General features: G+C 40.3%; 1 protein-coding gene across 10 annotated transcripts in view; it reads left to right on the forward strand.

Annotated features, from left to right (window-relative positions):
• Window positions 1–9,219: 9,219 nt before the first annotated feature.
• Window positions 9,220–14,044, forward strand: part of RXFP1 (relaxin family peptide receptor 1) — a 131,924-nt gene continuing 127,099 nt past the window's right edge. For 8 of the 10 annotated variants that reach the window (XM_070386431.1, XM_070386438.1, XM_070386439.1 and 5 more), the window contains exon 1: window positions 9,221–9,436. In XM_070386431.1, coding sequence (XP_070242532.1) covers window positions 9,388–9,436 — 49 coding nt within the window. In that variant the 5' untranslated portion in view covers window positions 9,221–9,387. Of the gene's footprint in view, window positions 9,437–14,044 lie in introns of all 10 variants that reach the window. The other 2 variants (XM_070386434.1, XM_070386437.1) reach the window with 2 other exon arrangements.

Raw genomic sequence — 14,044 nt, forward strand, 5'->3', positions numbered from 1 at the left:
AACTAAGACTGTGGCTCAGAAAATCCTTTCAGTTAGACCAATGGATCAGGGAAAAGACAAAAGAAGGGACTATCAGCAAAGTTAACTGACTCAAGTTACCCTCAATATATCGATAAATGAAGAGATAGGGGTGGGGGCAAAAAAACCCAACACAGAAAATCAGGGAATTATGTTCACAAAACCTTCCTGAGAAAAGAACTATAGAGGTGACTGCTGACACGTGAAACTAATTGGAATCAAATAAGTACACAATCAAGTCCATGAAAAAGTTGAGTTGTATTGCCACAAGGACTACTGCTGCTGCTGCTGCTAAGTCGCTTCAGTCATGTTCGACTCTGTGCGACCCCATAGACGGCAGCCCACCAGGCTCTCCCTGGAATTCTCCAGGCAAGAATACTGGATGGGTTGCCATTGCCTTCTCCGACAAGGACTACTAACCTGAGCTTAAAATTTAAAAAGACAGCAACCTTCCTGTTTATAGAGCATTGTTGTGATACAGGAGGAAAGAAGGGCAGATCTCACCATTTAAAAGAATGACATAGCCATCAGTTCAGTTCAGTCGCTCAGTCGTGTCCGACTCTTTGCGACCCCATGAATTGCAGCACACCAGGCCTCCCTGTCCATCACCAACTCCCAGAGTTCACCCAGACTCATGTCCATTGAGTCAGTGATGCCATCCAGCCATCTCATCCTCTCTCTTCCCCTTCTCCTCCTGCCCCCAATCCCTCCCAGCATCAGAGTCTTTTCCAATGAGTCAACTCTTCGCATGAGGTGGCCAAAGTACTGGAGGTTCAGCTTTAGCATCATTCCTTCCAAAGAAATCCCAGGGCTGATCTCCTTCAGAATGGACTGGATGGATCTCCTTGCAGTCCAAGGGACTCTCAAGAGTCTTCTCCAACACCACAGTTCAAAAGCATCAGTTCTTTAGCACTCAGCCTTCTTCACAGTCCAACTCTCACATCCATACATGACCACAGGAAAAACCATAGCCTTGACTAGACAAACCTTTGTTGGCAAAGTAATGTCTCTGCTTTTGAATATGCTGTCTAGGTTGAACATAACTTTATTTCCAAGAAGTAAGCATCTTTTAATTTCATAATGCAGTACTTGGATGCAATTTCAAAAGTGACAGAATGATCTCTGTTTGTTTCCAAGGCAAACCATTCAATATCATAGTAATTCAAGTCTATGCCCCAACCAGTAACGCTGAAGAAGCTGGAGTTGAACGGTTCTATGAAGACCTACAAGACCTTTTAGAACTAACACCCAAAAAAGATGTCCTTTTCATTATAGGGGACTGGAATGCAAAAGTAGGAAGTCAAGAAACACCTGGAGTAACAGGCAAATTTGGCCTTGGAATACGGAATGAAGCAAGGCAAAGAATAATAGAGTTTTGCCAAGAAAATGCACTGATCATAGCAAACACCCTCTTCCAACAACACAAGAGAAGACTCTACACATGGACATCACCAGATGGTCAACACCAAAATCAGATTGATTATATTCTTTGCAGCCAAAGATGGAGAAGCTCTATACAGTCAACAAAAACAAGACCAGGAGCTGACTGTGGCTCAGATCATGAACTCCTTATTACCAGATTCAGATTTAAATTGAAGAAAGTAGGGAAAACCACTAGACCATTCAGGTATGGCCTAAATCAAATCCCTTAGGATTGTACAGTGGAAGTGAGAACTAGATTTAAGGGCCTAGATCTGATAGATAGAGTGCCTGATAAACTATGGAATGAGGTTCATGACATTGTACAGGAGACAGGGATCAAGACCATCCCCATGGAAAAGAAATGCAAAAAAGCAAAATGGCTGTCTGGGGAGGCCTTACAAATAGCTGTGAAAAGAAGAGAAGCGGAAAGCAAAGAAGAAACGGAAAGATATAAGCATCTGAATGCAGAGTTCCAAAGAATAGCAAGAAGAGATAAGAAAGCCTTCCTCAGTGATCAATGCAAAGAAATAGAAGAAAACAACAGAATGGGAAAGACTAGAGATCTCTTCAAGAAAATTAGAGATACCAAGGGAACATTTCATGCAAAGATGGGCTCGATAAAGGACAGAAATGGTATGGACATAGCCAAAGGACATGACAAAAGCTGGTTAGAACCAACTAGGTCCAAGACACCAGAAGATTCGACTTCCAGTAGAGCTTGAGCCTCAGTATATGCTCATTGTAGTACATTAGCTGAATGACACACCCACCAATGCAATGACAGTTCCAAGGCCAACCATAAAAGGCCAAAAAGTGGGCAGTGGTCCAGTTCCTGGAAATCCACAGCCCTTCCCCAAAATAACTGGAATAACCCTCCCACTCATTAATCTATGAAATTATTCAACCCATCAAACCTAACCACGCTGTATTTTGAAGCTCTCTTGCCTTCTGAGATGGCCCTCACTCTGCCTGTTGAGTGTGTTTCTCTCTAAATAAATCCACTTCTTACTATCACTTCATCTCTGAATTCTTTAGTGATGAAGCAGGAACCTTAAATTCACTTGGAGCCCTTGGGGGTTGGAGCAGGAAATGGCAAGCCACTCCAGTATTCTTGCCTAGAGAATCCCATGGACAGAGGAGCCTGGCAGACTGTCAACAGTCGGACATGACTTAGCGACTAAATCACCACCACCACCACCACTTGGGTATACCCAATCAAATGAAGGCAAAGAAGAGGTTGTGAACTCTGCTCAGATAAAAACAATATTGTAACAAGATCAATAAAGACTTAAAATGGTCCACATCCAAAAAAAAAAATCTTTAAAAAAGTCTCATTAAAGTCAAAGTGTGTTTATGATTAGCCATGAGTAAAATGGTGTTCTCTCCGGCAGTGACTTGTTTGTGGGCCTTTGTAGTCACATTAGACCATATAGTTAACTTACCTCTCTGACAAAACAGCCTCATCTTCCCAACTACAACCTCTGCTTTTGCTCATCTTTGAAGCCCATAGTCATGAGACTGGTCTTCCTTGTTAGCAGCCTTTTGATTTATATCAATTCATTGCTCAGAAATGAATATCAACATGTAATATAAATCCTACTTTGTGGTCTAAATTAATAAACCTAGTGCCTGACCCTCTCCAACAAAACATTACCCCATGACTCTCTGCTATCATTTCTTGTTATTTTCTGACATAACCCATTCATTGCTGCTGTTTGCACATGCTTATCCCTGCATTCACTCGCTTTTGACATGAAATATTGTTTCTATTATTGTTCTGTCAGTTCATGATCTTCTCTGTCTCCACACTCACTATGCAGATATTCTTCTCTAAAAAATCTTCCATAGTTGAACCACCTAGTCCATCTTGAATTGGGTAGACTCGATTTGAGTAGAAGAGTCTGAAACTTGAGTGTGTTCTCTTACAATAGTAAGTAAGTAAGGCAAGGTTAATATTACTAAATTCTAGATCTAGATTGTACTTAACAAAGGCCATCAATTGATATTTACTGTGTAAGATGATAGATAGATGGATTAGATAATAGATTATATATTAGACAGATACATGATTGGTAATAGATGATATATAGATTAGACAGATACATAATGCATAAAAATGATAGATACACAGATTAGATGGGGTTTCCCAGATGGATGGTGGGAATCCGCCTGCCAATGTAAGAGACACAAGAGATGCAGCTTTGATCCCTGAGTCAGAAGATCCCCTGGAGTAGGCAATGGCAACCCACTCAGTATTCTTACCTGGAAAATTCCATGGACAGAGGAGCCTCATGGGCCACAGTCCATGAAGGTCACAAAGAGTTGTCTGTGACAGAGCATGCACACATGCAGATTAGGTAGATAAAAGATTAGCTTAATAAATGATAGATGATAGATAGATAGATGTTTTACATAGATAATAGGTTAGTTAGATAATAAACTAGATAGACTAGATAGATGATAAGTAATAGATTACCAATATATTAGATTAGATAGACACATGGTAGATGATAGATTGATTAGCTATGTAGATTAGACAGATGTATAATAGATGATTGTTATTGTTTAGCTCCTAAATCATGTCAGACTCTTTGCAACCCCATGGACTATAGTCCACCAGTCTCCTCTGCCAATAGGATTTCCCAGGCATGAGTACTGGGATGAGTTGCCATTTCCTTCTCCAGGGGATCTTCCCAACCCAAGGATCAAACCCCATTTCCTGCATTGGCAGGTGAGTTCTTTAACACTGAGCCACCTGGGAAGCTCAATAGAGAACAGATTAGATAGGCAATAGATTAAGTAGATAATAGATTAGCTAGATGGAGAAGGCAATGGCACCCCACTCCAGTACTCTTGCCTGGCAAATCCCATGGATGGAGGAGCCTGGTAGGCTACAGTCCATGGGGTCGCAAAGAGTCGGACACGACTGAGGGACTTCACTTTCACTTTTCACTTTTCACTTTCATGCATTGGAGAAGGAAATGGCAACCCACTCAGTGTTCTTGTCTGGAGAATCCCAGGGATGGGGGAGCCTGGTGGGCTGCCGTCTATGAGGTCACACAGAGTCGGACATGACTGACGAGCCTTAGCAGCAGCAGCAGCAGCAGATTAGCTAGATATGTGATAAATGATAGATAGATAGGCTATATTATAGATTAGATAGATAAATTGGATAGATGCATGGTAGATAACAGACAGATAGATGGATTGATAGATAGATGGTGTTGAGCTTTCTAACTCTGACCCCATCTTCACACTGTCAGTTCTGCAGAGGATCACTTAATTCTGTTATTTCCATATTATATGCTTCAAAGACAACACATGAATCCATACAAGAGTTGGTTTATTGTTTAATCTTTGATTCTCTGCTAAAATGATATACATAATAGCTTCAGATCACTTCCACCTGGGATGAAATTGTTCAGATTTTGTACAAAATGTCTTCTGAAATGCCTGTACCTATTTGTTGCTCTGTTCCAGGTGCACATTTTGCTTGATATCATTCCTCAGCAATCATTGAACTCCAGAATTGTTTAATTAATGCTAAATCAAGACAGCTAAAATTGTCTTTTGCCATGGCTTAGCGATGAGTAATCTCAAGGGTGTTGCTTGACTGACAGCTGTCAATTAGAAATGGATCCATAGGATTAGCTACATGACAGCATGCATTTAGCTCTTGGATCTCACCTATTTTTAATGTATGAGTTGGCTTACTGTTTTCTGAATGTCTTTACATTGTGGAGCCCTGAACGAGATTTTATCAACCTCTTTCATTGGGACTTTCCCAGGTCTACATTCAAAAACAGACATTTCATAAAAATGACTGTTTCTGCTGCTGAAAATGATGGTGTCAAATAGATTCAGAAGCCTGGACCAAAGCCCTTAAATATCATTATCTAATTTTAAAATATGATGCTGAAGAACATTGTTGTGTATTATTTCAGTAGTAGTGGGATGGGAAAACCACCAGGTTAGAAACTTGAATCTACAAAATACAGACAGGTTAATAATGCTCGTCTGGTTTGGCTCACCAGGTTGTTCTGAGAAGTAATCTTCAAACTGAAAATTTTGTTACTATTCAGAGAGCCGCAATAAGGTTTGAAGAAGAGGTATTGACCTCTACAAACCTGTGTCAGCACAGATGTGGGGTAGAAACCCCAGATGCACCCAGCCAAGCAGAGGCAGTGATGTCACAGATCCCGTGGGGCCAGTGGTGCAGGTGATCATCAAACAACCTGGGCGAAAGGGAAAGTCAAGCATGTACAACACCCGTTTGGGTTTTTTGTTTGTTTTGTCTGATATGTCCTCTATTTTCTTAATTTAATTTTTATTTCATATTATAGTTGATACAATGTTATGTTAGTTTCAGGGGCATAGCAAAGTGATTCAGTTATACATATATCCATTCTTTTTCAGATTCATTTCACATAAAGATTACTACAGAATATTCAGTATATTTTGTTGTGCTGTACCATAGGTCTTTGTTGGCTAACTATTTTATGTATAGTCATGTGTGTTCATCCCAAGCTCCTGGTTTATCCCTCCCCTCACCAACATCTGTTTGTTTTTAAAACTAAGAAAAGTTATGACCAACCTAGATAGCATATTGAAAAGCAGAGACATTACTTTGCCAACAAAGGTCTGTCTCGTCAAGGCTATGGTTTTTCCAGTGGTCATGAATGGACGTGAGAGTTGGACTATGAAGAAAGCTGAGCCCCAAAGAATTGATACTTTTGAACTGTGGTGTTGGAGAAGACTCTTGAGAGTCCCTTGGACTGCAAGGAGATCCAACCAGTCCATTCTGAAGGAGATCGGCCCTGGGATTTCTTTGGAGGGAATGATGCTGAAGCTGAAACTCCAGTACTTTGGCCACCTCATGAGAAGAGTTGACTCATTGGAAAAGACTCTGATGCTGGGAGGGATTAGGGCAGGAGGAGAAGGGGACGACAGAGGATGTGATGGCTGGATGGCATCACTGACCCGATGGACCTGAGTTTGAGTGAACTCCGGGAGTTGGTGATAGACAGGGAGGCCTGGCGTGCTGTGATTCATGGGGTTGCAAAGAGTCGGACATGACTGAGTGACTGAACTGAACTAAACTGAGTTTTCAGGTACTGCAAAACAAGAACACAATACTGCAAATCAACTATACTCCAAGAAAAAAAATTTTTTAAATAAAATCTTAAAAAAAAATTGCCAAACAAGAAAATGAGAAAATACTTTGATTTAAATTCAGGGAGACTTTCCTGGTGATCCAGTGGTTAAGACTTCATCATCCACTGCAGGGGGTGCAAGTTTGATCCCTGGTTGGGGAGCTAAAATCCCACATCCCTCGTGGTCAAAAAACCAAAACATAAAACAGAGACAGTATTGTAACAAATTCAATAAACACTTTAAAAATGGCCCAAATAAAAATAATCTTAAAAGATAAATAAGTAAATTTAGGTAGGAAAAATTCTCTTTCAATTATCTGTTTAAAATCAATACTTGAACACTGTTCAGGGAAATCTTTTGCTACGATGCACTTCTCAACTAGAAGCACATTGCCCCCAGGAGGCATTTGCCAATGTCTGGGGACATTTTTAATTGTCACATCCAGGGAGTGCTATCGACATCTAGTGGGTAGAGGCCAAGGATGCAGATTAACAGACTACGAGGTAAAAGACAGCCCATCACAGTAAAGAAGCCTCTGACCCTAAATAAAAATAGTGCCTGCAGCAATGTGTGATAGGGGCACTCTGATACACTCACATTTTTTCCATCAATGTGCTTATGTAAAACTAATATTCCAAATTTACTGTCTTTGCCAGAAATAAGAAAGATTTTTCATTTCCTGAAAAATCAAATGTTTAAAATTGTTCCTCTGAATAGTTATTTTAGCAAAATCTATTTATAAAGTCTTAGAGAAATGAGAAATTATTTTGAAGTTTTGTAGTGAATTTGAGATTAAAAATATGCTAAGTCGCTTCAGTTGTATCTGACTTTTTGCAGCCCTATGGATGGTAGCCCACCAGGCTCCTCTGTCCATGGGACTCTCCAGGCAAAAATCCTGGAGGGGGTTGTCATGCCCTCCTCCAGGGGATCTTCCTGATCCAGGTATTGAACTCATGTCTCTCATGTCTCCTGCATTGGCAGGTAGGTTCTTTACTGCTAGCGCCACCTGGGAAGCCCCGAAATATACTCCCTGTATGTATTATTAAAGAATATTGAGGGAAAAAAAGAATATTGGGACTTCCTTGGTGGTCCAATGGCTAAGACTTCCAGCTTCCAACGCTGGGGGCCTGGGTTCAACCTCTGGTCAGGGAACTAGATCCCACATGCCACACCTATGACCCAGTGCATCCAAGTAAATAATTTTTTTTTTTTTTTAAGGAAAGAGTGTTTCCTGGCTGCTGGCCATTGTGTCTTTCTGTGTCATAAGCTCAGGCAAAACATTCAAAGCTGACAAAATAACATCAGGATTGCTTTGCAAACCTCTGTATTAACAGCTCACTTTATGCAGACACTTTTCAAAGCAAGTTCCTCAGCACTATTGTTGAGAAGCTTCTGATGGGTCTGCCCTTGACATGTCCCACAGCCTCCTCCCAGGAAACACTATTTCCAAAGTAATTTTTAAAATTATTAACTACTTAAATCAAGTATTATTATAAACAATAAACACTAAAGGAACACTTATTGATCATGAAATGAGCACTCGAATCCAGTTAACAGTAAACGTTGCTGCGAAAAGAATGACATTTCACTAAATAAGTCTGCTAAATGAATAAGGAATTGTGAGCATTCATATATCTCATTTCTCCTTTCATGGTATTAATTACCTCTACTAGAAAAAAAAATGGTGTTAATATGATCATTTAGCCACCATTTAGAATTAGACTTCTTATGTCAGAGTCAATGATATAGTTCAGTTCAGTTCAGTTGCTCAGTCATGTCCAACTCTTTGCAACCCCATGAATTGCAGCACGCCAGGCCTCCCTGTCCATCACCAACTCCCAGAGTTCACTCAAACTCACGTCCATCAAGTTGGTGATGTCATCCAGCCATCTCATCCTCTGTCGTCCCCTTCTCCTCCTGCCCCCAATCCCTCCCAGCATCAGAGTCTTTTCCAAAGAGTCAACTCTTCTCATGAGGTGGCCAAAGTTCTGGAGTTTCAGCTTTATCATCAGTCCTGGCTAGAAAGATGTCTTCCTCCAGTGAGGCTAAGGCTCAGCCAAGAATCAGTGGCTCCACAACTCTCAAAAAGCTGACTGTGACTCAAACCCAGGAAGGTTTTACTCACCACCAATGACACAGCATGGTCTCCACCATAGTAAAACTAACGAGTCCAAGAAAATGTAAGATTTGTGTGTCATCCCTTTAGATTGTTCTGTGAACAACATCCTATCCTTCAAATGCCTAAACTCAGACAGCTCACAGAAGATTACTTGAGTTATAGTTTAACTCCTGCCTTATAGTTCTTTCCCCAAAGGCATTTTGTGCTGCATAGTCCTGTACTTTTCCTAGTCCCAAATCACACAGGGAAAAAACAGTTTTGGCTCCTGGTGCATCTCCAAGCTCGATTTCTGTCTCTCTGTGTAACTTTGATCAGTTCAGACATTTGTCAGTGTCCGTACACATCCTCATTTATAGACTGTTGCCAGGGATGGAGGCTTGATATTTAAAGTCAACAAGAAGAGCCTGCGTGTTCTCTGAAACTTCATCTGTGTGTGTGTGAAGAAAAATATTAAGACTTTTACAGAAGGTGGGTGGGGAGGAGAGACTGTGAAAGGGAAAGGAAGAAAGAAAAAAGAAGGACTGGGAAGAGAGAGGGAGAGGCGGGTGGGGAGGTTGCTGTGTAACTGCTAAGATTGCAGACAGAAATAGCATGCAACCACCGTGAGCAGAAGCGACTCAGTAACCAGGACCAAACTGTATTCACTTCCATTCATCAGTTTCTCTGGGAAGGAAATGACATCTCATCCTGTCTTCCTCTACATCTTGATTTTTGGAAAATATTGTAAGTATACTCAGCATTTAATTTTGTCTACCTTAGGATTTTATGAAATAATCAAAAGGACAAATGTTGATTACTGACATGTATGCTTTTTAGATACAAATGCTTTTTTCTGGTAAAACTGTCATCTCACTTCAGAAGGATTCTTCGGAATACATTTCTGGTATTTACATTAAAAGCTGAAATACTGACATTCCGTGTAAATCTATGCTTCATAACAATCAATTGGTATAGTTGACATTAACATTTGTTTCATAAGTCATGGTATATTTCAAGAGGAGCGGTACTTAAAGAGATTGTGTTCAAGGAATGTGCCCAATGACACATCCTGGGATGTTCTGTTGTTTGCTCCTGGTTCCTGAGTGTTTGCAATGCTTTTTTACCTTAGCCTTTTGTGATTTGTATCTCTGTGAGGAGGTTTGCCTCCTCACAGAGAGATGCTTTCAGAAAACTCCTTTTTTATTTAGCAAGGTTTCTCACTATTCCTGAGAAGAAAAACAAGGCAAAGTAGAAAGCAGTGAAAACCGCAGACACACGAGGAGCCCAGATGGACAGTTTACTTTTGTTATCATGACAGTTTTTTTGCTTCCTCTCTGTATACATTGTTTTCAAAACAAATCTATTTTTTAATGAAAAGAAAGAGCTATTCTGCATTAAACTTTATTTAAACTATATTAGGTAAACAGAAATAAAATGTTTTCCTTCTTGAGTAATACATGATGAGAAAAGTCAAAGCAAATTGAGAAAGAAAACTTTCTAGGTCCCTTTCATACCTTCTGGATTCACAAGCATGTTTACATTGCTCTGTCTCTTAAAAGTTTGCAGAAATTTATTGACCCTAAGACACTGTACTGAGGAATGCCCCAAAGTGTATTTCAGTTGTAACTTTCCCAATCCTGATGGCATACTCTGCACGCAAGTGATTTTTTTCCTTTATCTCCAGTCTTCCTGACCTCTTAGTACACCTCACTTTGATGGTCAAAGATGGAAGACAGTGTGAAACCAAGAAAATGATTCCAAATCCTGGAGAAACATGATAGTTCCTAGCTTTCTCCATCTCTGATCTTACTGCTGTCATTACCATTTTTTAACTAGAGAGTGAAAAGTCAAATTGCACACCACCACCAAAAACTGGGTGGTTTTAGTATAATCCAAGTGTTGTGGATATTTGCAAGCAACAGCCTCATAAATCCATAATATATTTTGCCATCTCCTCTCTCATTTCAATGAAATGAGCAGGTTAAATAAGCCAAAGGAATACTTCCAAATAGGCATTCTAGTATGAGGTATTCAAGGAAATTCAGGGCAAGTTGAGAAGCAATTTGGCTAGTGTGTTACCAGTCATGTGGTAAAAATGTTCTATGTTTAGTAAAAAAGAAAAGTTCTATGTTCTTTTGTCAATAGAAAATTATTTTCATGAGCAAAAAATAGGTAATAGTGATGAAGACAATAATTGTCAAAACCCTCCAACTTTTTTAATTTATCTTTGGATTTTTAAAATAATGTTGATAATGCACTGTGAATACTTGAGAATGCCAAGTCCTCCTCCCTCCATGCCCTCCAGAAGCAGAATTGGGCAAGTAGGACTCCTGGATACATGCCCTCCACACAGTGGGCAGGCTGGAGGGCATTTGACAGGGGCCCCCAACCCAGCAACCCACACCCATGACTCACCTGTTGGCTTATCCCATCACCAAGCCCTACCAAAGAGAGGATTTCCTGGGCATATAGCAAAAGAAGTCAACCACATAAGGACAACATCTTAAATCTCCTTAACTAACCCCATGGTTGTTGCTGGTGGTTTGTTTACTAACATTATCTCCTGTTGCCTGGGAAAGATAGTGTGCTGTCATGAAAGACTTAAGGTTCTTGACAGAAGCACCCTGTATGAGCTTTATAACTGTCCACAAGGACTTACCCTCTGAGCCTTAGTGAAATGGCAATAAAGTCTTATGCCCTCTCTACCTCCCAGAGCCCCTCTGTTTCATTCTTTATTGCATACATTACCTCCTTGGATCTTCACAACAACTCGATCAGGTAGATGTAATTAAGCACGTGAGCAAGGCAAGACCAAGGACATTCATTACCTTGTCAGAAGGCTCAACCTAATAAATCCCAAAGTTTGAATGCTTTCATTGTCTACACTCTTTCTCCTAGACCATGAATGTTCTTGGTAGAGATAATGTGTATAATAAGGGGACTTTGAAAACTGAAAGCCCCTTATAGACCTAAGCAATTGTTAGTCACCCTTTTACTCAAAAATGTTTATTGAATGCCAGTTACTTTAATAAACAATAAGACTAAAGGATGGCTACCACATGATCCCTCCTCTAAAAGGTTGGAGTGGAGAAGAAAAGGGTATCTAGGATCACCAAGTTCTGAGACAAGGGCAAAAACCTAGGTGTGCACAGTAGGAGGTGGGGTGGGAAGGTGACATGAAGATTCAGAAAAGATTTCCTTTTATCCTTGAGAAATTTTTATTCTTAAAAAGTTTCCTCTGTCTATGGTCTAGTTAGCTGTATCTTATAATGTTAATTTCTCAGTTTTGATAATGTACTGTGGTTATATAAGATGATTCCATTAGGCAAAGCTAGGTCAAGGATCTATGGGACCTCTTGCAGTATTCTGCAACATTTTGTGAGTCTAAAATTAAAAGTTACAGAATGATCCTCTGGGAGAATTGTATCCTAAAAAGTCCTTATCCACAGTGCTTTACTGTTACTTAAACAATATCATCAAGCGAAAAGCAATCATTTTGCTTAACACTTTGGATAGGCAGAGAATAAATAAAGAAATAAGAAATAAAAGGCCCCAAATATGAACTTGATCCACTTTAGTATTTTGCCAAGGACTGACCCAGCTGGGAAGGTCCTCACTTTTAGATTTCAAGTGAATACATACAAGATGACCTGATCTTTGCTGTGGGTCCTGGCACTGGCATATCTCCTAGCAACTGTCTCTTCTAACCACAAAGAAGGGGCCAGGAGGTTTTCTGAACTAATAGTTGGTACACGAAAAACAGACCATTAGCACACAAGAAAAGGGAATACTGGCATATTTATCTACCTCCAAAAGATGAAGAAAAATCTTTCCAAATGCAGGCTACAGAAATCTCTAACTGTTCACCTTACTTTTTTTTAAGGTTGCTAACAATTTCATATTGTTCTTAATTAGGAATTTGGAATCACATCTTTATGTCTCAAACAGAAATAAAATTAACAAGTCTGTGCAAATGCAGCACCATGATCTGTATGAAAAGAAACAAATGATTACATCTGGGAGCTAAATCATTTCGCAAGCTTAATTCCACACATTGGGCGGACTTGTTAAACTGAAATGGCTGGAGTTGTATGTTCTATTTAGGCTTAATTTTTGTCCTTAAAAAAAAGAATTTGTATTATATAATTTTTAGGTGGAATAGCATTATAATTCAACATCTGTATACACTACAGAGTGGTCACAACTCCAAGTCTAGTTACCACAACTACAAGTCTAGATTGACCCATCCGTTACCATTGAGCCACTTCACTCACTCCATTTCACTCTCCCTGCCACCCCCTTCCCTTCTGGTAACCATTAATCTAATCTCTGTATCTATGAATTTGTTTTTGTCTTATTTCATTTGTTTGTTTTGTTTTTTTCAATTCCCAATATAATGAAATCATATGGTATTTGACTTTCTCCATCTGACTTATTTACTTAGCATGCTGCTAAGTACTGCTAAGTAGCTTCAGTCATGTCCAACTCTGTGCAATCCCAGAGACGGCAGCCCACCAGGCTCCCCCGTCCCTAGGATTCTCCAGGCAAGAACACTGGAGTGGGTTGCCATTTCCTTCTCCAATGCATGAAAGTGAAAAATGAAAGTGAAGTCACTCAGTCGTGTCCGACTCCTAGCGACCACATGGACTGCAGCCTACCAGGCTCCTCTGTCCATGGGATTTGCCAGGCAAGAGTACTGGAATGCGTAGCACATAGTAAATGCTCTGTTCCAGGGCAAAAAATCGTAATTAAAGGGCTTATTTCCTATAGGATTAGCATAATGCCCTCCAAATCCATCCATGCTGTCTCCCATGGCAGGATTGCATTGTTTTTTTATGGATTAATAGTGTCCACTATGGGGGTTTCCCTGGTGGCTCAACAATAAAGAATCCACCTGACAATGCAGGAGATCCAGGTTTGATCCCCAGGTCTGGATGATCCCCTGGAGAAGGGAATGGCAACCCTCTCCAGTATTCTTGCCTAGGAAATCCCATGGAGAAAGAAGCCTGGCAGGCTACAGACACGGGGTCACAAAAAAATTAGACACACTTAGCATCTAAACAACAACAGTATCCATTATGGACCTATATCCCATCTTCTTTATACATTCATCCATCAGTGAATAAGATCTGCATTCAGTTCAGTTCAGTTCAGTCGCTCAGTCGTGTCCAACTCTTTGCAACTCCACAAATTGCAGCACGTCAGGCCTCCCTGTCCATTACCAACTCCCGGAGTTTACTCAAACTCATGTTCATTGAGTCGATGATGCCATCCAGCCATCTCATCCTCTGTCGTCCCCTTCTCTCCTGCCCCCAACCCCTCCCAGCATCAGAGTTTTTTCCAATGAGTCAA

The sequence above is a fragment of the Bos mutus genome, chromosome 17 (genome assembly GCF_027580195.1).
Source record: "Bos mutus isolate GX-2022 chromosome 17, NWIPB_WYAK_1.1, whole genome shotgun sequence".
Taxonomy (NCBI): domain Eukaryota; kingdom Metazoa; phylum Chordata; class Mammalia; order Artiodactyla; family Bovidae; genus Bos; species Bos mutus.